This window comes from Lontra canadensis, unplaced genomic scaffold (assembly GCF_010015895.1).
Source record: "Lontra canadensis isolate GAN:19392208 unplaced genomic scaffold, GSC_riverotter_1.0 scaffold41, whole genome shotgun sequence".
Lineage (NCBI taxonomy): Eukaryota > Metazoa > Chordata > Mammalia > Carnivora > Mustelidae > Lontra > Lontra canadensis.
In genome coordinates this window covers 9,381,984-9,409,148 of record NW_022631035.1, presented here as the reverse complement: position 1 = coordinate 9,409,148, position 27,165 = coordinate 9,381,984, and the positions used below count along the sequence as shown (strand labels likewise).

The following is a 27,165-nucleotide window of genomic DNA, read 5'->3' as shown; positions in this document are numbered from 1 at the left end:
TCTGGTTACCTAGGGGGAACTGAACACTCATATCTATGTTTTCTTCTCCAAAACTCCACAGATAAAAGTAAATGAATAAAAAAGACATCAACTGTGGAGACCACCCTCTATAGTTGACAATAATCTCTGCCTTTTGGTATTCATAACCTGGGTAATCTCCACATAGAGTACCGAGGTCAGTCCGTTTGACCAATATCAGAGGGCAGAAGTGTTATTTCTGGTATTAGGTTATAAAAGAACAAGGGTTCTCCCTCTCCCTTTCTCTGTCTTGTCCCTCACCATAGGGGAAACAAACTGTCATATTACAAACACCCCAATGCCCCAGAGATACATATCCACATGGGAGAATCTGAACCTTCTGGTCAACAACCAGTGAAGAAAGAGGTCTGCCACCAACCATATGAGTGATTTTGGAATGGATTTTTCAGCCCTGTGTGAGCTTTTAGATGGTGGCAGCCCTAGTAGAAAGCTTGATAGCAATCCCATGAAAGCCCCTGACCTAATACCACCCAACGAATACACCCTAATACCACCCAACGAATACACCCTAATGCCATCCACCTATACCCAGATTCCTGAGCCTCAGTCCTGTGAGGTATAACAAATGTTTCTTGTTTTCATCAGCTGATCATATGGTCCTTTGTTACCCAGCACTAGGTGACTGACGCATACCTCTGTAATGAGAAAGAGATCAGGAGTATAGTCACCAGATGGTTGATAAAAAAATAAAATAAGGAGAATGTGGATGTTTGTGGGATGAGATGCCATTGAAGATCAACCAATTCATGCCACGGAACTTTGTAAGACTTGGGAATTGGGCACAGGACAGCAAAGCAACAGTAGGGCAAGAGAGTAAAAACAGAAGAACTGGGGTGCCTGGGTGGCTCAGTGGGTTAAAGCCTCTACCTTCGGTTCAGGTCGTGATCTCAGGGTCCTGGGATCGAGCCCCGCATCGGACTCTCTGCTCGGCGGGGAGCCTGCTTCCTCCTCTCTCTCTCTCTGCCTGCCTCTCTGCCTACTTGTGATCTCTATCTGTCAAATAAATAAGTAAAATATTTAAAAAAAAATAAAAACAAACAGAAGGACTTGCACCTATACAAGTCTGTATAAGAAACAGATCCCAATAGTATATCTGCTCCCTAAATGAGGGAAGGAAGATCTGTTCTTTGGAGATAGGAAACCAAGAAAGCTTCAGATTGGGGAAGCAGCCCTGGTAGAGGGTCAGTGGGGGGTGCTGATCTGAAAACAGGGGTGTTAGATGAAAATTCATGCATCAGCTCAGAAGACTATCAGCCTCTTTCTGACTCTCTATTCAAGCATATGTTATTCAGGGCTATCTATTTGCAAACATAGGCAAGAGGCTCTTTGATTCTTTCCAGGAAAACACACACACACACACACACACACACACACACACACACAGAGAGAGAGAGAGAGAGAGAGAGAGAGAGAAGGAGAAATACACAAGATTCTATTGTTTGGAGTCCTCCAACAAAACAACAGAAACTGTACCAGTTACCACAAAATAAAACCCACCAATTGATAAGACCCTGTCAAACGTTGAACTTCCAATCAGCTTTTTGATGTTTCACCCTTAAACATAATGGGAAGTCATCTTTCATCAGACGCTGGAAGAAAGCCTGGACACCTGAGACAGAGAGATAATAGCTGGAAGAAGGGAAGTGAGAGTGGGGAGGGATGAAACATGTGATGGGGACAAAGGAGGGCACCTGTGATGAGCACTGGTGATGTATGGAAGTGTTGAATCACTGTATTGTACACCTGAAGCTGACATACACTGTATGTTAACTAACTGGAATTAAAACAAAACCCCAAAAGGAAAAGAAATAACTGGAAAAGAACTCAAGGGGGTTAGAAGAAAACTTGAAAATGTAACTTAAGAACTTAAATTGATAAGAGACTATAAAACACTGAATCTCTATACAAGAACAGGATGTAAGAAATGGGGAAAAACCAAGAGGTTTTGCAACTAAAAAAATGAGAACTACACTTTTTAAAAACATGTGGCCAGATGGGGAGATAATTTTGAGTCAAGTGTCAGTAGAACAAAATTAAAAGTGATCAGCAATAACAGAGGAAAAATAAGGAAATTAGAGAGCAGGTACATGAGGTCCACCATCTAGCTAATGGGTCTTATTTAAAAAAAAGAAAGAAAGAAAGAAAGAGAGAGAAAGAAAGAGAGAAAGAAAGAAATTTCAGGGAAATAAATTATCAAAGATACATTACCAAAAATGTTTGCTAGAACAGAACTTGAAGTTTTATATTAAAAGTACCATCATGTGACAAGCACAAAATGAGCAAAAGGTACAATAAAAAGTCAATGTGGTTGACAAATACTTTCAAAAGGAAATTCAGATAAAGGGTTCATTGATACCTGATCATTTTTTTTTTTCGAAATGGTAAACCTTCTATTTATAGTAAATTACCTATTTCCTTACATAATTATGTTTAATTATTATTTATATTTTCATTTTGTTTTAAATCATTTTCCTGACTTAGTCAACATGCCACTTTTCTTTAAAACTTAAGTGGCCACTATTTGTTTTATTTCGTTTTGCTTCTGGTTTTGCCACCCATGTGTTGAGTACAACTGTCCAGGGTCTAGCCATATTTACTTAGGTCCAGTTTTTCATCAGCCAAGTGGTAAAAGTTATTTTCATATTGGGGGAAAATCTTGGAATATACAACATTTGATGCAAAACATCCCTTCCCACGCATTTATTTATGTATTTTTTTCTTCCCTAAAGTATAGTACATGCCTAATTGCCTTCTCCCATGTATTAATTTAATGAAATGCCTCTTCATAAGAATTGCTTGCTAATGATAGGATTTGAGTTGTGGCAAGCAATACGTAGGGTATTTATTTTTAAATAGGGACGATATGTGTATTTATGGGCAAATGGTCCCCTTTCCCTTGGAGAGTCATAGATATTTTTTGAAACTTATTTTCTTACAAGTATAAACTTCTTCCTGGGTATAGAGCCATTAAAAGTGAATCTAATTTCTACTCATATTTAACATACCAAATATTTGTACTTATAGTAACCTATTTTTTGCCAAAGATTGGTAGTCAGTGTGGTCAGAATTCTATAAGCTGTGAATGAGGTGGAGGGGGAGAAAAAAAAGTCTATGTATTTATTTATTTACATATATAACTTTTGATATGTTTATATGAAAAGTTTAATAATTTAAAAAGCCAGCATAGTCAGTTTATACTTTTTTAAAATAGTATAAAGACCAGTGACAGTGACAAAGTGTCTGTTTCTGCCTTGCCTCAAAAGAAAGCACAATTAATCTTGCAGAAGACATTTATTAACCCAGATGATGATTTCACAATGTGGATTCCACCTGATGTAGTTTTCAGTTAATATGTGTTTAATTCTAACCTTGGAGACACTACCTCATAAGAGGTAGACCAACAGCGTGAAAATGACAAAAGACTCTCTGAATATTTTTACTGGGGATGACCGCCATGGGCAGGGCAAAGCCATAATGGTAAGGTCAGTGGTGAGACACTGACTTGGCCAACCTTCACCAACTTAACCAAGCGTGAAAGTGGGTCTCCAGCCAAGTCTGTCGTGGTGGGCAAAGGAAATTTGGAGAAGGCTTCACTCTACAGTTGGCTTTGACTGAGCAACAGTTGGTTAGCGCATTGTGTTTATGAGAATAAGACCATGGGCATAATCCCAGACCCATCCAGTTAACATCATTTATTTCCATGACCACCAACTGCACCATTAGCCCTGCCAACAATATTAGAAATGCTCACATTTGGTTACCAGGACAATTGGGCAAGAAGCAGCTCAGTACAACTGTACTACTGGATAAAGAGCCTTAGAAGACATGGTCAACATGAACATTTTTGCATTTATCTACTTATTTCCATTTTTCCACATGGACTTGATTTAACCATTTTAACTAGAATGTGGATAAGAATGGGCATATAAATGGACAAGGCAACATTAGAGGTCAATAAATTGATTTTACCGCAGGGACTCAGGGGGAGAGTTCCTGGAATTTAGCAGATGAAATCCCCACATTCTTCCTGCCTAGATTTTCTAGTTAATGTACAGCTGAGCTAGGATGTGGGGGAGGATCTAAGCTATCTCATTAGAGTTAACATTTCCACAATCATGATTTTCAGAAGTAAAACAGTGTGAGTTATGAGAGTATATACTCCACATATTTCTTTTACTCTATTTCCCTGATATTTAAACCATAAAAGAAAGGTAACTGGAGAAGGTTGATATTAAGCTCATTTCTTTTTTTTTTTAATTTAAATTTAATTAGCCAACATACAGTACATCATTAGTTTCAGATGTAGTATTTAATAGTTTATCAGTTGCATATACAACCAGGGTTCATCCCATCATGTGCCCTCCTTAATGCCCATCACCCAGTTACCCCATACCCCCACTCACCTCTCCTCTGGCAGCCCTCAGTTTGTTTCCTATAGTTAAGAGTCTCTCATGGCTTTTATCTATCTTTGATGACTTCCCATTCAGCTTTCCCTCCCTTCCCCTATGATCTTCTGTGCTGTTTCCTATATTCCACATATGAGTGAAACCATATAATTGTCTTTCTCTGATTGACTTATTTCACTCAGCATAATACCCTCTATGTCTATCCATATTGATGCAAATGGTAAATATTCATCCTTTCTGATGGCTGAGTAATATTCCATTGTGTACATGGACCACATCTTCTTTATCCATTCATCTGTTGATGGACATTTTGGCTACTTCCACAGTCTCACTATCATGGCCATTGCTGCTGTGAACATGGAGACTCCTTTGCAATCAAATTATAAAATAGCAACTTGCAAGCTGTGAAATTATTGTGGAAGCCATGTGGAGGTACATGTGAGTTGGGGACAAGAGCTGTTCTCCACTGAACTGTGGTGGTGGTAGAGGTGGTACGGAGGGGTTGTTGCCATGGTGATTAGAGATGGCAGTGGAAATGAGGGTGGTAACGGTGTTGGTGCTAGAATGGGTGGTGGAGGTGACAGTGGAGATGAGGATGAGAGTATTTGGAGACTTATGTAAAGAAGAGTTGGAGGTGGTGAGTGCCATGGTAGTGTGGACGTCAATGGTCTCCTTAGTTCCAGTAATGTGACAATAGAGTCAGCAGTCCCCCACCCCAACTTTTATTCACCTGGTATTCCAGGCTTGTGACCATCAACCCTCTCAATCCTTCTCTCTCTTCCTTCTCTGACTCCCTGAAAGACTTGTCTACCTCATTCATTTTGAGACAGAATATACTTCTTTATCTTAATAATATCTCTCATATTTTTGTCAGACTGTGCAGATTCTAACTTCCTAGAAATTAGTGTCACTTATTAAATATTTAAATGTTGTTTTAAATATTTAAATATTTTTTTCACTAGAGAGGAGATGGGAGGAGCTATTTTCTTAATAGCATCCTAAATATGATATTAAGGGCACTGTATGTCATTGAAAATTCTGTTATTACAACAACCAGTGGTAATCATAAGATCTGTAGATGCTCTGGGAGAAGGAGCCTGAGCAATAAATAAGACTGGGTTCACAGCAAACAAACAAATAAAATGATAATTGGGAAAAACAAAAACAAAAACCTAAAAGCCCTCCCAGTTCCCCTGTGTCTTGTCATGACTTCTCCATGGCTAGACTGCTGGGTTAAGGCTTTGCATCCTTATGTCTTCTCAGTAGGGCCAATGCCCTTCAGACAAAGCCATCCAGAAACACAGCAGTAGTTCCACAAGGTGGGTTTATTGGAGGAAGGGAGAAGACAGAGCATGGGGAAACATGGGGGTGTTTCAGGAAAAGTGTGTTAGAAAGAACTTATTACAGGATTTAGTTGGGTGGCTCACAGAAGGGCTGAAGAAGCAAAACTTTCTAGAAGGCAGGACAATTCCATGTGATTTTTTCAATAAATCTATCTATAAAGAGGGGAGATAAGAACAAAAATAAAACCCTGGTTGGTGAGGGATTGCTCTATCATTTTAGCCAAGAGAGGGTGGTGTTTGGTATTTTGTGGGTATTTTGTGGATGGCACTGGGAATTTTTAAAAATCTGCACTGAGACAAAAATACAAGGTGTGATGTGGCCTTGTTTTATCTCTCTTATCAGGGCCTCAGGATGCCCTGGGCTAAGTCTGGTGTTCTGTGAGATCGCGAGGTTCTATAGAATAGCATGGCCTAGGTATGCATGCCAGGCCAGCTTCTGAAGGTAAAGAAGGTTGCTCCTTTTCTTTCTTTCTCTATGACGCACTGGGATTCAGTAGCGGTTTGTATTTCTGCACACAAGAAAAAGTTATTAGTTGTTATCATGACCCATCTTCATTTCAAAGTACATTTCTGACTCTAACGATGATACTGATGGTAATTGAAGGCAATAATACTAAAAATACCAACAAAAGAAAGGAGAGGGTTTGAGATAAAAGCAGAGGAGGGGGTAAGGAGAGCACCTCAGTGAATGCTGAACCGAGCCCCACGAGTGGTCTTATAGTCTCTCATAGGCAGGCACGAGACCATTTGATGTACCCAGTGATGGTGTTACCTGTATTCTCAGCTCAGAACCCCCGGCGCCAAAGGTGGAGTAATTTGAGGGGGATAGCACACTATAATAAGCAAGTATCTTCAGTTGGAGTCCCCCAAAGCAAAGGATTCCCATAAAAGTATTTTTTAATTGAGGTATGATTAACATAAAACACTATACTAGTTTCATGGGCTTTTTTTGGAGTTTTGTCTTTGTTTTTGTTTTTGTTGTGCATTTAAGGAGTATTCCCCAGGAAACACCAGTGGGGAACTAAGGAAGTGAGATGAGGAAAGAAAATACCTAAGAGTCGGGTATTTGATTAAGTCCCACAGAGACCCACCAATAAATAAGTAAGTAAGTAAGTAAGGGGGAGAGGGAGTAAATAAATAAACAAAATTCAAGATCACTAAAAAAAAAAAAAAAAGTTGTCAGGAGGACAAGAGGGTCCATGAAATCCTAAGTAAGGAGGCTCTCCTTGTCCACAGAGTAAGTGTGTGTCTGTGTCCAGTGGCTCTCAGATGTCAGCAGCAGCAGAAGAACCATGAAGTCTTGTTTAACTGTAGTTTCTCATTCAGTAGGTGTGGGGTAGGACTCAAGACTTTTTATCATCTCTAACATGTTCCCAAGAAAGCTGCTGCGCCAAGGGCACCGCACTTTATAAAAGGCTGACGGAGCGTGAGTACCGACCTTTAGCCAAGAGATGCAGATGCTGGCTCCCAGGAGAGCAACAAGGGTTGTTGGCACAGATGTAAACCGAGTGGCAAGCCCGGGGTGTGCACAGAACTCTCCAGTGTCTGCTCTCGTCTGGGCCCAGGTCTGTCTGCATCCAGATCTGGTATTGTCAGCACTTGTGGTGTACCCCTTCTCGGCTGTGTGTGACAGGAAGCCACAGGATAAACTCATAGGATGCCCTATGAGTTTATTGTCATGTCAATGTTAATTGGAGATAAGCAGAATGGACAGGGCATCAGAACACAGAGCTCACTTACATGAGTAGTTGGAGGTATGTGTTAAGTAAAATTTAAAAATTATCTCTGGCTGATACTTTGTGTTTTGCCTTGTGTTAAAACTCTAGGACTGTAGCTGCACATTTTCACTCTAACCAACTACTTTTAGCTGCGAAATGTTGAAAGTACTACAGGCCACTATATTATTCTCTATGCCATAGGTCTCATGCCTTAGTTTTAATTTCATATAATCTTCTTTATTCAGTCAAGGTGATTAATTTTTAAATAGATAACCAAACTTAATTTCCCATTTCTGACTTTATAAGATGTATCCTATAGCTAAATTTGCAATTCAGAGAAGATGAGTCCATGAATAATTTGTCCTATGTTTTGAGTTTAAGGAATAGGTCACTGTACTCTAGAACCATAAAAATCTTCATTTGTCCCGTCCAGGTTTAAGCCAACAAGAGGGTTCCTTGTCACCCTGGGCAGAAGCACAGGTAAGCAGGAATGTTCTGGAAAGAGTTTAAGACGAAAGTGGATGCCAGTGCAAAGTTTATCTATGTTACCCTTTTTTCCTATGGGCAGTAAGAATAATTCTTGTTCTATGCTTGACTCAGACAGTACAAGGGCTTTCCATATGTTTACACACAAATCTCCACTGCACCCAGTGAGGCAAATACATGAGGGTTTGGCAGAAGTGAAGCCTGTTCCATGCATTTTTCATGAGAGAAATTTCAATAAAGTGAAATAACTCGGTGTCCCAAACACTATGCCAGCAAATGACAAGGAAGGCTGTTTACATTTGGATGGTGCAACCAGAACAGCTTGGGTTTCCTACATTCCAAGGTTTCCAGCCAGCCCTTTCAGTTAATCCATTAAAAAAAAATTTAAAAAAAAAAGTTCAATTAAAAAAAAAAAAACCTGTTTCAGGAACTACCTGGAAAACACATACCATTAGAAAATTGTATTTAAATGGGATTCCTTGAGAAACAAGTACCATCATACATAAAATTTCAATTTATACGTGCAGAGTTAGTTGGGACTTGGAGCCAAATTATGTCAATTATTTGGAACCATTTATTATTTATTATCCAATTATTATCCATTTATAATGGATCTAATTATAAATTATCCATTTATTATCCAATTATTAGGAACCATCCCTAGAGTAGAAGCAAATTCTTTTTGTTCTTGAATTTTCTGAACAACGTCTGTTCTTGCGTGCTTACTGAACATTCGTGTATCGTCCCGTAAACCTCCAAATGTCCTGAGTGAACATGGTAAACACTTAAATATAATTGTAAATAGAAGAGATAAGAGGAGTGTACAGTGTCTTCCAATGGCAGCTCCTAATCTTCTGAAAAGAGTGGTGGTTCTCAAAACATGGCCCCAGTCAGCAATATCCACACCCCCGTGAGAGCCTGTTAGAATGAAATGCTAGGGGTCCTGCCCCAGACCCACTAAATCTGCAACTCTGGGTTTGGAGCCCAGCATCGTGTGCCTCTAACAAGGTCTCCAGTTGGTTGTAGGACATGCCAGAGTTGGAGAACCAGAGACTTGGCAGCTAATAAGAAATGGCTGATGGACAATAGAACGGACAATGGTGTATAACACAGTATGACACCACAGCAGAGATCAGTCTATTTTTGTTTTGTTTTGTTTGTGAAGTGTATGAATATATAGAAAAGAAAGGAGGGAGAGAGAGCGAGGTGGAGAGAGAGAGCAAGAAAAGGTAAAATGTTAACAGTGTGTTACAGGGGATTTATTTTTGCTACGCGTTTTTTAACATTTTCCAAGATTCATCACTGATTAGGTATTAGCTGTGATTAGAACTGTTACTGAAGAGGATAACTATGTTATGGAAGAGAAAAATGATTTTTCCTTATATTATTGTGGTGCATTTAGAAACTGTGCCCAGCTCCATTGTGATAATGTACAAAGTGAAAAGCATCCCCCATACAACACATGGACAAGAGCGACTCTGCTCTCTTCCAAAGTAGGAAAACCTGTCAGCACAGAGCTCATAACCACATTTTCACCTGCTCTCGTGGTAGGCGCTTTCAACTGCTGGAACACAGCTGACTGAAACGCGGGGAAGCCTTGCCTGAAAGGTACCTCTGGTGCAGGACCTTTCATGTTCACCTTCCAGATAGGAGTCCCACGTCTCCTTTGCATTGGTTGCAAATGTGGGCATTCATGGCTTCTTTGTTATACCATTTGATCATTGAAACTGTCTTTGTTTTTTTTTTTTTTTTTTTTTTTTTTTTAATGACTGAAATGGTGAATGCTTACTTTTAGGGAACTTTGTGAAGCCACTCTTGGAGAGTGAAAGAGAAAGAAGCCAGAGAGTACTTTCTGAATGTCTGACCTGGTTTTACCCTGGAATTGCCAAGCAATTCAGCAGCAAATGCTGTCATGCAAAGGGTAAGAGCTTCCTGTTGCTGCTGTAACAAGTAAGGACCATAAACTTAGTGACTTACAACAACACAAATTTATTCTCTGACATTTCTGGAGATCAAAAGTCCTCAAATCAGGAAGCTGGTAAGGCTGCATTCCTTTTGGAGGTTCCAGGGGAAAATCCGTTTCCTTGTCTTTTCTAGCTTTGGAGACTACCTACAGTCCTTGGTTTATGGCCTCTTTCAGACATTCTGACCTCTGTCTCCACCCTCATTACTCCTTCTTTGACTTCTTGCCTCCCTTCCAAGGATTTCTGTGATAACATGGCACCCACCCAGATAATCCAGGAGAGCCTCCCCATCCCATCCTTAATCACATGTGTGAAATCCCTTTCACCATGGAAGAAAACATATTAACAGGCTCTGGGGGCAGGAGGAGGTATCATTCTGCCTATCATACAAAGGAAGAAGGTCTTCAATATTGACCTATATTATTCTTTATCCAAATAGCTCTATTTGCAAGAGATAGAGAGACAGAATTCAAGAGTCATGTAAATATTTATCCCTGACAACGACAGGGTCCATGCAATGTGCTGATGAGATAAACCAAGTTTATGTGGCAAGATTAAGTTGAATTTCCAATTCACTATGTTTAAAGTAAAAAAAAAAAAAGTTATGCATTGTTATTGAACATAATATTAAAATACAGATAAAAGGAAAACAAAACAAAGAAATTGGCAGTCTCTCGGATTTATATACATATTCTTTCCTATTTTAACAAAATTGGACCACAATGCACAGACCTGTTTTACAACTCCTATTTTATTTCTCCCTCATGAAATCTTTTTTGATACCATTATTCATTTACGAAGTTCCACAAAATCATAAATTATTGCTCAATTTCTCTAATGTTTTTAGAGACGTAGGTTGCCTTTAATCTTTTAATTTAATGAACAATTTTATGTTGAGCATTCTAGCAGGTCAATGTCTGTGCACTTGTCCATGGTTATTTCCACATGGCCGGATATTTTTTAAATACTTACCTCCATAATTGATGATGCCAGGGCCCTAAAATCACACAAAGGCAATAATATAAATACAACCTTTGGAGCCATTCTACTTGTTTTTGAAAGACTTTTCTCCATTCCTTCTTTGGAGACAGAAAGCTCAGAGTCAAGTGTGTTAGGTATAGAACAGAACATCTAGACTTTATTTAAAGAGATGGCAAGTAAGCATATTTGGGATCTAGGTAATTAAACAACCTTCATTTAAAATGTATGGCATGTAATTCTATCTCTGCAGAGAGGGACTTACCTTGCCATGGGCAGAGACAGCTCTCAGTGGTGAATGTAATCGGACAAGGAAATGTGGACAAATCCAGGGCAGAAACTGGAGAACTAGCAAAAAAGAGTGGGCTGGCTGAAGGCCAAATGCAACTTTGTTAAAAGAAAATATCTGCAGGGTGATTTTTTCAAAATGGAAGTAGCTGCTCATCAGTGTCATCCAATCATGAGATGCTCCTACTGCCCTGCTGATTTTACATACGTGGAAGAAAGAACATGTTTTCTTTGACATTGGAGTTTGTTACCAAATGCTGAGACCTTAGAGACCCTGTGGATGACATTGAGAAGTTTTGGTAAACAACCAGTAATGGCTAATTTTATTGAACAATCACTGCATTCCAGATACGATGTTCAATGCTTGTATATAATATTACAAGGACTCCTCACAACATTTTAAAAAAGGAGATATCCCCATTCTGCCAACGTGAAACTGAGGCTGGAAAATTCAGTCAAGATTTAGAACTTGACAATGATCATAGAGTTAATTAGAGATAGAGATCATACGGTTGGTTCAGGTCTGAAACACACCAAAATCTATCATCTCAACATGCTCATTTGGCTTCAGGAAAATAAAAGGAAAAAGTACCTAGAAAGGAGGATTTCAAAATTAAGTCAATGTTGAAGTAATTTTTTAAAAATGTTTAAGTAATGACAATATACTCATGATATAAAATTAAAGGAAACAAGCCAATGTCTACATTTTTACATAATGTGAAATCAATTTTTAAATTGAGATGAAATTCTGCAAAAGATAAATTCATGTGTGTGTGTATGTATGTGTACATATATATGTAGCCTTAAATTTATTATAAAATAAAGTCTTAAATTACTTAAGTTTAACTCATCATCCTATTTCTATTTTCTATAATGAAGATAATATATTTTATAAATTGTTTTTATGACAGAATGTATAAACATTTATTTAAAAAAAAGAAGAAGAAGAGAAGGAAAACTGAAAGGACAGACCCACTCAAAGCTTTCTTGGATCTTCCATAAAACAAGATAATTTTTTTCTTATCAATATTGCAGGTACAGTGTTACATAAAAATGCATTCTGTGCTATATTTGATTTGTGAGACCAATATATTCGCAATCTATTCTAAGGAAAAATTGTGACAAGTTAGTCCAGGATACACCTTTTTCTCCTGAAAACCATAGTAAATATGCACATGCAAGAATGTCACATATCCCGACATATCGCAGAAGTCAGCAAAGCTTTCGAATCCTGCTACCAGTGAGTTTAATTACCAAATATTTCATAATAGTAAACAGATATCAAGACCTGATTCTTCCCACTTTCATCATTATAAATACTGCAATTGCCAATGCCTGAAAACTTGGTAGTTTGAATCAAACCATAACAGACCGTGGGATCTAGAAAATGTCTGGGGGGACTAGAAATAGCACGATAATTTGAAGTCCTGGGCTTTCCTTGAGACAGAGACTGCCTCTGAACATTATATTGGTCTCCGATTGGGGACTGAAAATCACCTGTAATGAATTCAATGCAGTTTCTTTAATCTGTGAACTCATAGAGTTAATGCAGGTGAGGTTATTTGTTTTCAATGAGCCATTTAATATAATGAAGGAGGGTTTTTGTAATCCCTAATTAATTCTTGCCCCTCAGCCCCCCAATTGATTAATAACCCAAGGGAGCCAACAGTGAGCCACCTCCTCTTCCACATAATTGCTACTCTAGTAGGAATGTCACATTCAAGATCACCATCATTAAAATAATAACAAATCTGAGTAGATGATGGTGGCATTCATGAGTCAAATGAGTTTCAATTCTTATTGATTAATGGTTGAAAGGACCATCATAAGGGCTGCAAATCTACTTAGAATAAATGCAGGAGTGGAGAAGGGAGCTGTGGTTTTTAGTGAGACTCCTTCGACTATCCAAACAAGTATTTCTTTTTTTTAGTGAACAGAATATAATACAGGACTGTGCAAGATGACTGCCTACTATATTTAACTCAGACAAATGCATAACAAATCACTATTCTGTAGCACGAAGGCACACCTCATAGACTCCTGTTTCTTTCTTTCCTTTTTTTTTTCTTTCCTTGGGGCCTGGATATAAGACCACAGCCATCTAAATAATCCTCCAGAAATAAACCAATGAAATTGTGAGTCTGACAACAGACAGAGCATTATACCTGCAGCTGGTAAATGTTTCCATAGTCCAACCACCTTTCCAGTAAAAATTTTATCCCGGGGGAAAGGCAGCAACTAAGATTTTAACTACTTTTCTGCAATAGAAAAGTTTGGAGCAGTGGAGACTTCATAAATTTCATTATTTATGGCCTTTATTTTTCTTAGAGAATTACCCACCCATCAAGTATATTGTGAAAATACTACTACTGTATTACTCTATTCCCATATAAATAATTAAAAAAAATTTAGGTGATTAAACTATGAGACTACCTCATAAGAAGGTGCATAATTCCAAAACCATTTTATTGTTTTCTGTATTATTTGTTATGTTTGTAATTGTTGAATGAGCATTTCAATTACATGAATATCGGGAGACTAATAATGTTCGTAAATGTCTTGGCCAATTACTTGGATTGTGATCCTCCACTGACTGGCCCGTTCTGTTTTTGTGGGTTTCCTTGAAGTTAGAATGCTTGATTCTTGCATCCTACCTGTTCTTTCCATAGAAATAGTATTTGTTTTTGCACAACCTTTGAACTCATGAACATATTTCTAGTAGATACTGGGCTAATACAGGGGTATGACCTAGTGAATTTAGTCTCTGCTACCAGGCGATCTGCCATGGTGTTGGAAAGAAAGGACATTTCCAATAAAGAGTGACTCCCAGAACTCTGGTGAGAAGGTAGTACCAATCATTAAAAGAAAATTTGCATTACTTATTAAAACTTGCAATATGTGAACCCTTTTACCTAACACACTGGTTCCAGGAATCCATCCGTATATATTTTTGTGTGGTAAAGATAATGTGTATATTGATGCTTGCCACAATATTAACAACATTATTGGAAATAACAAAGAAGGGCAATATATGAAAGGATTAATAAAAGGAAAATATGTAATTTTTTTCTTTCCCTGAATTCTTCCAAGAAACACAGCCTTGGAGATGGCTTGCCTCTATGTCTGTTTGGGAAATCGATCTGAATGAATGAAAGTGGAAACACAGGAATGATGTGATGGAAAAGGAGAGGGGACATACCAATTGTAAGGCAGGTTATTGATCCTGCATTTCCAGATGGCAATAATTTCCCACTGCGTATCAATCTTGTTTGCGGACCTTTGGAAGAAATGTGTAGAGTTTAACTTGCTGTTATTTCCTGAGGGTTAGAACCTGATATTTGTTGCCTCCAGACCTCATGAGTCTCTCTGTGGAGTCCCAGCTTCCTCGCATCTTCACATTTTTTTCATTGTAAGAATTTCTGAGCAATTGCCACAGATATCCCAAATGGGGGCAGGGAAATCAAAGATCAGAAAGGGAAGGTCATGCGGTGTGACTGAGCCAAGGAGATGCCAGATTCAGCCTGTGAACCACAAGCACACATGAAACACTGTATCAGTTGCATCGCAGAAATTGTATATGGCCATTCTCCTTAAGGCGGGCACGTTATATGATGAGCACTTGGTGTTCTACAAAACTGATGAATTATTGAACGCTACACATGAAACTAATGATGTACTCTATGTCGGCTAATTGGGTTTAAATAAAAAAATGTACTGGTCTTTCAATTTTGTCTTTGACCCTTCAGTTCCTCAGATGTGTATTATTTTATTTCCAAATATTTGGGATTTCCCAGATATCTTTCCGTTGTTGATGTTTAGTTTAATTGTGCTGTGGATAGAAAACAAGCTTCACATGACTTTAAAGCCTTGTTTAGTAGCCAAAAATATAGCCTGTCCATGTGCCCTTGAATGTGTATTCTGTGTTGTATTGGGTGGAAAGGTCTCAGATGTCAGTGAGGTCAAGTAGGCTGATGGTGCTATTCAGGACCTTTATGTCTTAATAGGTCATCTGACTAATTTGTCATGAAATCCTGAAAGAGGACGCTAAAGTTTCCAACCTAATCGTGGATATACCTCTTTCTCCTGTTCTATCGGTTTTTTGCATTATGTATTTTGAAAACCTGTTTTGAGAAATATACATGTTTAAATTATGTCCTTGATGAATAAACATCCTTACCAATTTGTCATGTTTCCTTATTATTTCTGGTAATGTTCCTTTTATGAAACCTGATTTATCTGATATGAGTAGCCATTCCAGCTTTGTTTTGATTATGGTGTGATTCCTTTTACTTTAGACCATCCGCAATTCATACTTATAGTGGTTTCTCATGGGCGATATAGAGTTGGGTCTTACTTTTTTTCCCACTTAGATAATCTCTGCCTTTTAATCCATACTCTGAATAATTCTCAGTTGTTATCTCTTCACATCCTGCCTTCTCTTTCTTCTGGATCTTTCCTTGAGCGTGTGTTAGGCCATCTGATCGTGTCCCACAGTTCTTGAATGACCTACATAGCTTTTCCCTTTCTACATTTTGCATTTCTGTTTGTTTAGTATCTATTTACCCATCTTCAGTTTCACTAATTCTTTCCCTGGAGATGTCAGGTTGGTTATAAAGGAAAGCACAGCTATGACAATCCTGTAAATAAAACATGTCCTCAATGCTTTAGGGCAAAACAAGTTTTGGGTATCTTCTCTATTCACTTCTGTTAAGATCCTGGAAATATAGAATCACTAACCCAGTCCTCGGAAGCATCTGGAAGTGTCCCTGCAAATAGGAATTACTTTACAATCAAAAATACTTTGTTGAATTGTCAAGGGTATTTGCCAATAAATACTGTAAGTTTTGGTGTTAAGATTTACTTTTTGTTATGTGAACACAGCCTCTGTTTGACATGTCTTAAAAAGAGCGGCCCACATCCTTATAAATGTTGATATGGCATAAATGAGAGGCAGCTGAAGACTTTCCAGCTGCTTCGGTGATGTTGAGCCATTAGTATGGATACATGAAAAGGTAAGTATTCAAAATGCTGCCCCAGAGGCTTATTTTTTTTTCACATGCCTTTATTGTACTTTGTTTCTACCTATACCTTCACCCATTTCATAGTTCTGTATCTGTTGATGTTATTCATTTTTGACATTCTTTCTTTTAATTAATTAAATATCACCAGTCTGATGGCTATTGTTTTGGGGTAAACTAAAAACATGCCTGTTATGAACACACTTGATTTATTACAGCCCACAAAACAATTATGATAAAAGATGGCCTTCATTACCATAATCCTCACTTTCAGCAACTTCAAATGCCTTTTGGGGGTAAAAAAAAAACCAAAAAACTAGGAGTAAATAAATAATGAAGTAATTTTCCTTTGGGTTTTGAAAAAGGATAAGCTTTCATTAAGTTCACATTTCACACTTTCTCATGTTTCTTCTTCTTATACCTGTTTACATGTTTGTGAGAAGGCAGTCTAGGGCTTTGGGGTAGAATACTTACCTATGGAAAATTTTTCTCTGTGCAAATCTATATGGCCTAGTTAATATAATTATTGAGCTAAATCTGTGTACTTACTCTAGGAAATTCAAGGCTTTCCTAGGAATTCCATTTGCAAGCGTGTTTCTGTGTCCTGTGGATATAAAAGAGTTTAGAAGTGTCACCAAACCTGTTAAACAACCCAGTTTGGACACAACAATACCTTGAAATGTATGTGTTCTGAGCCAAGTAGATTAGGTACAGACTCTGAGCTACGTTGGCAACAACTCATGAGATCTAAGAATTCCATTCTAGGTAGAAAGATGTGAAAGAGCTTTCTTGAGTTATTTCAGAAAAGATAATGAAAATTATTCTGAGGGGATTATTTTTATGATGTTAATATACCATCCTGATGGCACTGGGAGTTAGTGTAAGGACACTCAGATTGTTTTTTTTATAAACATGAGAGGAGAAAGGCTACACACAAAAATAAAATCTTCAGGATACAGTGATGTGGCTTTGCATCACCTGATGGTGACCCAGGTAGGGCACCATTTGTATATGAAGCTTTGCAACATGATATTCTTCCTTTATTCCAGTTTTTGAGTAGCAAATAACTCCAAATGTAGTGGCTGAAAACAATAATCATTTATTTGTGCATGTGCTGGGAGAGAGAGGATGCTGGCATCTCTCTCTTTTTTATAAGGACATCAGTCCTCATGAACCAACCTTCATAACCCAATGAGGCTAAATCTAATTACCTCTCAAATGCCCCATTTCTACATGCCATCACATGGGAGTTAGCTCTTCAGTGTGAATTTTGGTGTGACACAAGTTGGACTGTCTATAAGAGATATTGATCTGTTATTTTCTTATAATTATCTTTTTTTGGCTTGAGTATCAAGACAGCTGCTGGGCTCATAAAATGTGGTAAAGTCTCATAAAGTGTGAGGTATGGTCTCCCTTTTATTTATTTTCATGTATAATATATATTCTTTCTTTCTTTCTTTTTTAAAGATTTTATTTATTTATTTGAGAGCGAGAGAGAGAGCACAACCAGGGGAGAGGGGCAGAAGGAAAGGGAGAAGCTGACTCCCCGCTGAGCAGGGACCCAGATGCAGGACTTGATCCCAGGACCGTGGATCAGACCTGAGTGGAAGGCAAACACTTGACCAACTGAGCCACCCAGGTGTCCTATATTATTTCTTTCTTAAGGGTTCTGCAGAATTTACCAATTAACCTGTCTATGACTTTCTCTCCCTCTCCATATATATATGTAATTTTTGAATGTTTTAAACTACAAATTCCACTTGTCCTTTTCTGAAATTTGACCTTGGATTTGGGCAATTCGAATTCAATAGACAGACTTTTATGTTTCTGAGTTTCAACTGGGACCAGTTTCTGAAGTCCTCTTTCTTCCCACCCCCTACCATCTCTCAACCTAAATAGACCCTATGAAAATTGGTATTTGCAAACTATGTATAAGACTCAATGGAATTCACTGATCAGGACCATTTATACTATAACTCAAACAATGCACATACACAGTGGGGAGGGAGTGACTGTTGTATTGGGATGACAGGACTTTCTCTCTATCACTTCCACCAGAAACCAGCATCAAGGACCCTTTCTGGGACTTCGCACCACATTTGATGAGCAGAATACACTTAATGTCATCATTGTTTTCTGGATCTCTGAGAGATTTATTCAAAGGAGGCTCAGAGAAAGAGAGAATGGGGAATTTTCAGGAAACTAATTAGCTTTAAGAACCTCAGCTTTCCCCTTCAATTGACCTTGCCATGGGTGATCAGACCAGCAGAATATCTGCATAAACTTTATTTGCTAGGATGGATTCGAGACACATAGCATATTTTCTTTTGGAGTATGTGTGAGTATAGGTATAAAGGGATGCACTTTTCCCTAACACTTTGTGTCCCGAGGCTTCAAAATGCCTGAATAAAATGTAGTCTTTCTTTCTAAAGAAATTGATTTATATGGATGCCGTTTTACGACACCCTACAGTATTCATAAAGTGAAATATGTTCTAAATCCTGCAGCTCTAACTGTGTGATCCCTCCTGCCATTATTTTAGTCTACAGAAATTAGACTGGTAATTAAGTATTTGACTGCACAGTCATGAGGCACGTATTTTCCTACTTGACCCTGTATACATTTGTGTTGGTTTTGTCTTTTGAAGATATATTTAAGGCTGACAGTCAGATTCTTCTAGACCATGTGAACACACATAGATAACAAATATATTCTTTAACTGAATAGTTTCTATTTCTTTTGTCTTTATTATTCCCAATAACTAGCTTAGCAGTTTTTCTGCTTTTCCTTCCCTGAATAGATGTGGTCTTTTCGTCTTATAAGATATGGTCATTCTGGTAACATTCTGGGATGATGTAGAGAATGAGGAGGCATTGAAGTGTAGCTCTTAAGTTATTTGAACGCATAAAGACAACAATTTAATCATTTTGAAGTAGATTTTGGAGTATTCTTAATTGAAAGCCTTTCCTCATAATTGGAAACTTCATGGTCAGTGGGGAGTGAAAATATGAAATAAAGAAGGAAAAAAACAACAGCCAAACTATATAGTTAAACATCAGATTGGTCCTATTTCACACACTTTAATTGAAGACTAGTTATAGTTAATAAATATGTTATTTTTTTATCTGTTTTAAATGGTAACTGGATGGGCTTTTTATTTTGAGAAAGTAACACATTAAAATCCTGAGTAAAATTTAAGCAGAAATAAACAGACATAATTTTATCTTTCCCAGCAGTATTCTAAGGACTGTTAACTCCCGGAGAGTGTGAATACCTATAGTACACACAAAAAATTATGGATAATCCAAAGGTAATATCATAATGTAGCAGACACTTACAGGGCTTAGTCTTCAAATCCCCTTTTCTCTCTCCTCTTCCTTAGTAATTTGAATTTGGTTTCCAGGGTGGCTGGGTGGCTCAGTCGGTGAAGCATCTGCCTTCAGCTCATATCATGATCTCAGGGTCCTGGGATCAAGCTTCATATCAGGCTCTCTGCTCAGCGGGGAGTCTACTTCTCCCTCTGCCCCTCCCCCTCACTCATGCTCTCTCTCTTTCTCTTTCTCTCTCTCAAAATAAATTAAAAAAAATCTTGAATTTTGTTTCCACAACAACAACTAAAGTCATAATCACACCATTTATAATAGACACAGGCTAGAATTCAATCCCTGCCTTCTGACTCAAAGTTTTTTCAACACTCATGTATGATACTTATATGAACTGATAGTAATTTAAAGCCCCATATTTTACACATTGTCTCTGGCTTTTTATACATAGCGAAACAGTGTATTGTCCCAATAATTATTCAAATGTAAGTAGATATCTCAGTACCATATTTACACGGAGAAATATAAATTATATAAACCCACATGCCCTTTAAAATATGCTTTCACTTTAAAATTACATTTGGAGGTTGCTTTGTGAAAATAAAATAACTGTTGATTTATGGGTCTTAATAAGGGTCCAATCCTTTCTTATAATAGAAGTGTTATTTATGTTGTTCCAGTTAAGACAGGAAAGTTTCTCCATGGGGGAGGAAGCCATTGATTTCCCTTTGGGGGTCCTAAAAGTGATTTTCTATTTCACAAGCTAGAAAGGAGACCCCTGTGTACTCTGCTTTATGCAGCCAAAGCTTATCTTTTCTTCAAAACCGACTCAATCCTTTTATGATTTGTGCCCATGAATCTTTCCCTGACCTCTTCAACTCGTGATCTCATGCTGCTCTGAGCTAATAGCACCGACTCTCCTTTCTACAATGGTATCAGGGAACACATGATAGAAGCAGATAGCGATTTTCCCAGAACAGGGAAACTGAGGCACACACAGTGAAAGAATTGAGAAAGTCTTAAAGGTTATGCATTGCTTGCTCACAGATTTAGAGTGGCTTTTTTAAAAGGGGACAAAAACTGATTCAAGCAAAAGATGCTGTCTCATGGATAAGCAGTTTGGAGGACAGTGATCCAACATGGAATTCATTTTTGTGCTTCTCGAGAATAGAAACAGATTTTAGGGCTATCATCATGGAGTAAACAGGTAGGTATATGATGACATTAGCAGACAAAGAGAAATTCCAGTGTATGATATCCAAACTTTTCCACTGAGTTCCTCTTTGTTATTACTGTTGTTTTTAATTAGTTTAAAAATATTTTTTTTAAATTTATTTGAGTGTACATACTATGAATGTTGAGAATTCATTAACGTATGATTAACTCAGCAACCTCAAAGGTCGAGGTGACATATACCACCAATTGCATATCTTCAGGGTTTAGACAGAATACCACCCATCTCCCTGCTCATGGGTTGGCTGTGGGTCCACAGAACCTGACCTGGAGCAGCTGGACTTGGCTTCATGGTTTGAGTTGGGTTCAAGTTGACCCCACAGGTTTCTTTCCTGTTCTATTCCTGGTGGATTTCGGGCACGCTTGGGAAAACCAAATCACAGAAGTGTGTTCTAAGTGTCTGTGTGTGTTTGATGTTGGCTGTGGTTCCATCACCAAAAACAAGTCAGACAGTCATAGGTCCAAAGCCCCATAGCAGAGGCTGAGGTAAGTGTCTCTGTGGGAAGCTTTGCGGTCATAGCTGTAGTTACTCTAGAGGAGTGAAGAACTGACAAGAAGAATTGAATCCATCATATAACATTAACAACAGTACCAAAGGCGTATAAGAAACATCAGTATTTCCCCATCGCTCTCCTTCCGAGCTCCTAATTCTGCTATCCAAGAGATAAATATTTTCTATTGTTTTTGGTGTTTACCTTTATCCATCTACCCCATCTATCTATCTATTGATCTACCATCCATCCAATACATTCAGTAAATAATTTTATGTTTCTGTGTGATGTAATTTGGTCTTAGTAGATAGTTATCAATTGGAAACATTCTCCAGTTCCTGTAACAGTTAAATAAGAGCTTGGCCTTGTTGAACACTCATCCATGTTTTCCCTTCTCCCATGATATCAATATAATTCATCATAATTTGGGGGTTTAATCCGTTACCAGTGTTTACATGATGCTATTGATGTAATTCACTGCTTACATAATACTTTTTTATTTCCTATAATCCCTTTGTACCTATTTCTATTTTTCAATGTTCCAAAAGACATTGACAAGTGTCACTAATTTTTCCTGGTGTTCAAGCAAAGATCCCAGCACTCTACTAATTACACCCCCTGCCCCCAACAAAGCACCTCAGAGTCATCCTCCCTTCCTCTCCCCCGGACCACCACAGCTTTGTATCCTTCTCTCTAGACTGATGCTCTCTACTCCTCATGCAAACCCATTAACCTTTCTTTACTTCTCCACTTGAAATACTACTAGTAATCAATATTCTATTCGTATTCAAAGTTTCTGTTGAAAAATCAAATTTTAGATTCTTAGCCGGTGGTCTTGTTTATTTCTCAAGCAAGTTTTTAGTGTATCCATTTTATTCTTTTATATTTGAACCTCACAACAATATATCTATTGCTGATTAGTGTTTTAATTAGTGCCTTTTTCAAAGTGAAGACTAATTTTCAAGTCTGGGAAATTGACTTTTTATTATTATTATTACTATTCATTTATTTCATCCCCTCCCTGAATCTTCCAGAGTTCCTTATTTTTATTATCTCTTCTCTCCTACTTTTCATCTTTTTTGTTTGCTTTCTGGACGAAATGCTCTGTATTACTCTGGCCAAAGTCACCATCTCCTCTTGCCTAAATTAATATAATGCTTTCTCAACAAATTTTCCTGCCTTTACCCTTGTTTCATTGTTGTCCCAGGCTCAACGTAGCAACCTTTTAAAAATTGTCAGAGGGGAGCTTGGGTGGCTCAGTGGGTTAAAGCCTCTGCTTTCGGCTCAGGTCCTGATCCCAGGGTCCTGGGATAGAGCCCCGCATCCGGCTCTCTGCTCAGCAGGGAGCCTGCTTCCTCCTCTCTCTCTGCCTGCCTCTCAGCCTACCTGTGATCTCTATCTGTCAAATAAATAAAATCTTAAAAGAAATAAATAAAAAAAAATAAAAATTGTCAGAATATTCTCCACCCCAGACTTCGCAGTGCTTTTTATTCTGAATTTCAGAGGTAGGAGTTATCTTTACAACAACCTACAGAGCCCTTCTTGCTCTAGAACGTCATTAACCCTGTCTGGCTTTCTTACTTTTCTCTCTCGCTCTCAGTCCATCCTAGACATACCAACTGTTTTGCTAGTTCTCTGACTGAGAGCTTGTCTTAATGGAAAGAAGAAATGAGCCCCCCCTTAAAAAAAAAGTGAGCCACAGATGAAAGCCACATGTGTGGCTTTAAATTTTTTAGTACCCAATTAAAAAAATAATAATGAAAAGTAAGTGACATTAATTTTAATAATATATTTAACTGAGCCTAATGTGTTTAGAATTTATCATTTTAATATGGGGTCAAACATTTTTAAATTATTAATGAGAAAATTTTATATTCGGTCCCCAAAGATGGATGCATATTTTACATTTATAGCACCATTCAATCAGATCAGCACTTGATCTCTAACTGTCCTTCAGAGATGTCCCAAATGGAGGCAAGAGGACAGGCTCTGCATTAGGCCAGTCCTTGTATATGGACCACCACTGAGGGAAGTCTAGAGGAGCTCCCTTCCACAGAGGGCAATGCTGGAGAGAGAGAGACCTAGCTGTGAGTTTTCAGAAGACAACAGCACTGAACCATTAAAGTCCTTGAGTCTGGAGGGAGGGTCTGAGCCACGCACCAGAGGGTGTAAAATAAAAAATAAGACATAATAAAAATTAAAAATAAAGATGCAGCAGGCAGGCCTTTTAAAAACACACATTTATTTGCAAGTGTCTCTTTTTAAAAAAATCTCAGACACACTATTAATTGAAAAATAAGGATTGCTCATTACTATTAGGGGTCAAGAGTTTTAGTAGGTCGGTAATTTGAGCACAAGTATCTAAATAATTCCAGGTTTAAAACCTAGATCAAAACATCCAAAGAAAGAAATATATATAAAGTTACATTACTATATATGGGAGAATCCCAATTTATGGTGAGAGATAAATTCTAACCATATGGTAAAAATCTCCTCCAATATTTTTTTATGAAGTTATGATGAGATGTTCCTTTAGGAACATCTTGGCTCTTCTTTCTGATAAAGCTGTTTAGGAGAAATTAAATCGAAGAAGTATTGGTAAAAATCCTGCTAATGTACCAAAATCAGGAAGAATGAGTCTGAGACTTACAGCCAAGATATGACTAGGGATTGATACTGAATGTTTCAAATGGGTTTCCTTTTGTATCCTGGACCAGAAGCATTTGCAACAATCTGTGAAAGAGATACACCAGGCAGAAAGTCCAGTGGACGGTGAGGTTTTTTCTTGATCAGGCAGAGGTTGTCAGTGATATTTCAGGCAGCGGCCCCAGAAAGGGTATCAGGCATAGACATATTGTGCCCAGGGACTGAAGGCAGGCAGAACAGAATAGATCTTATTGATAGCTGTCCCCAGCAAGGCAGCTTCCTCAAGCACACAGAGATAAAATTGTACTGCTGGAAATGCTAACTTGTCCACACTTGGTATTGCTGAAGTGGTAATGAAAATGCATATCTCTTCTATCTGTTCCTATTAGCTTTGGCTGCCCAGCAGAAGATCCAAGTAAGTGTGCCTTAAAGGATGTGTGCTAAGGAAAAATTACCGAAAGTCAAGAAGGAGAGAGAGAATTAGACTCGACTTGATTTTGAGAAGACACTGGGGAATAAGGAGCACAAATAATAATCAAAATAGAATAATATCCTTGAGTCATGGAACAGGGTCTGCAGAATACCAGGGAAAATCAATTGAAATAGAACAGTATATGCCAACCACCTTAAAAAAATAAAGAACTTGAAGTGTCAAGTAAACAATGGAAATAAAAATAAAATTTGTTACCATCAAAGGAAGAAGAAATCAGACTGCCTTCAGATGCCTCCTCAGCATTAAACACAAGAATGCAATGGGAGATTTGAAGGAAATGAATTATTATTAATGATTTCCATTTCCAAGCAGGTATTTTAATCATGAAGTAGGAGTCAAACATGAAGAGAGAGTACTCATGTCCTTTCTCTAAAAGTGTTCATTGAGGGCGCCTGGGTGGCTCAGTGGGTTAAGCCACTGCCTTCGGCTCAGGTCATGATCTCAGGGTCCTGGGATCGAGTCCCGCATCGGGCTCTCTGCTCAGCAGGGAGCCTGCTTCCCTCTCTCTCTCTCTGCCTGCCTCTCTGTCTACTTGTGATCTCTCTCTGTCAAATAAATAAATAAAAATCTTAAAAAAAAAAATAAATAAATAAAAGTGTTCATTGAGGTGTTCTTCAGCTAACTAGATCCAAAAAAAAAAACAAAACAAAAAGCTCTAAAGTGAGCATTTCTAAAATAACATTAGTAGAAAACACAAAAAACATGTAAACTAGTTATGAGAAATCAAGTACAAAAATTATGATTATTTTTAAAAAACAACTAGTTGGGGAGCCCAGGTGGCTCAGTCAATTTGGTGTTTGACACTTGATCGCAGCTCAGGTCTTGATCTGAGGGTCACGTCCTATGTTGGGCTCCTCTCTGGTCATGGAGCCAATTAAAAAAAAAGTGCAACTAATTATCATAAGAACAGATATATGATGTTAAATGGTGATTCATAAGCAGGTTCTAAGAACCCAGATCATATCCCCAAAAGTGAGGGACTGAGATTTATAGAAGTAAATAAAATATGCTAATTTGTAAAATATGCTAAATATGCTAGTATTAAATAGGGTGAGGCCAGCAAATACAATTTTATCACTGATGTTGGTAAAGAGAAAATATTAAGTTCAAGTGTGTGTGTGTGTGTGTGTGTGTGTGTGTGTGTTTCCCAAAAAATAAAAGGTGAGCATTTTTAACATTAAGGAAAACATTACTTGTTCAAAAATTTGAGATAAATACCTATGCTGAAAAAGTAAAAAAGACAAAACCATAAAAGTGAAATTAAGAAAACTTGATATCCAACTAACAAAATTATTGGTGATGACAATAAATATAAATGAGTTAAAACTCCTTTATTAAAAGATAAAAACTTTTATAAATCAAAAATGCAATCCAGAAACTTGCAAGATATGAGGTAGTATTGAAATTTGGATTTGTAAAAATCTCCTCTACAAAAATAATAAAATAAGATTTATGAAGTAATGGTAGCAAAGAAGATATCATGAATGGTGAAACAAACTAAAGGCCTTTAGCCAAACATAAATAATAAAAATCAGTTTTTGCTATTTTTTATATTCTACATAAAGGTGTAGAACAAGTTGGACCAAATCAAAAGATGTCCCACTTAAGCAGGAGCAGAAAAGAGCCAAGTGAGATATTTTTAAAAATTGTACTTCTAGGGGTGCCTGGGTGGCTTAGTGGGTTAAACCTCTCTGCCTTCAGCTCAAGTCATGATCTCAGGGTGCTGGGATTGAGCCCCACATCAGATGTTGGGTTTGAAGAGGAATTAAAACAAATTATTAAACTTCTGCCAACGCGCAGGCAAACCATGCTCTTTTCTGCCACACAAACTCGAAAAGTTGAGGACTTGGCAAGGATTTCTTTGAAAAAGGAGCCATTGTATGTTGGTGTTGATGATGATAAAGCTAATGCAACAGTGGATGGTCTTGAGCAGGGCTATGTTGTTTGTCCCTCGGAAAAGAGATTCCTCCTACTCTTTACATTCCTTAAGAAGAACCAGAAGAAGAAACTGATGGTCTTCTTTTCATCCTGAAAGTCCGTGAAATACCACTATGAGTTGCTGAACTGCATCGATTTGCCTGTCTTGGCCATTCACGGAAGGCAGAAGCAAAATAAGCATACAACCACATTCTTCCAGTTCTGCAACGCAGATTCAGGGATATTATTATGTACTGACATGGCAGCGAGAGGGCTGGATATTCCTGAAGTCGACAGGATTGTTCAGTATGACCCTCCAGATGACCCCAAGGAACATATTCATCGTGTGGGAAGAATAGCCAGAGGCCTAAACAGGAGAGGGCATGCCTTGCTCATTTTATGCCCTGAAGAATTGGGTTTCCTTCATTACTTGAATCAATCCAAGGTTCCATTAAGTGAATTTCAGTTTTCCTGGTCCAAAATTTTTGACATTCAGTCTCAGCTTGAAAAATTGATTGAAAAGGACTATTTCCTTCATAAGTCAGCCCAGGAAGCATATAAGTCCTACATTCGAGCATATGATTCCCACTCTCTGAAACAGATCTTCAATGTTAATAACTTAAATTTGCCTCAGGTTGCTCTTTCGTTTGGTTTCAAGGTGCCTCCTTTTGTTGATCTGAACATGAACAGCAATGATGGCAAGATTAAAAAGAGAGGAGATGGTGGTGGCTTCGGCTACCAGAAAGCCAAAAAAGTTGAGAAATCCAAAATCTTCAAACACATTAGCAAGAAGTCCTCCGACAGCGGCAGTTCTCCCACTGA

At 37.9% G+C, this 27,165-nt stretch overlaps 1 protein-coding gene across 1 annotated transcript; it reads left to right on the top strand.

Annotated features, from left to right (window-relative positions):
* Nucleotides 1–400: 400 nt before the first annotated feature.
* Nucleotides 401–27,165, top strand: LOC116875517 (ATP-dependent RNA helicase DDX18-like). The gene is given in 7 exon segments (XM_032871080.1): nt 401–595; nt 4,932–5,046; nt 7,167–7,287; nt 7,940–7,986; nt 9,788–9,913; nt 26,172–27,143; nt 27,146–27,165. Coding segments are annotated over 7 exon segments (1,596 nt in total).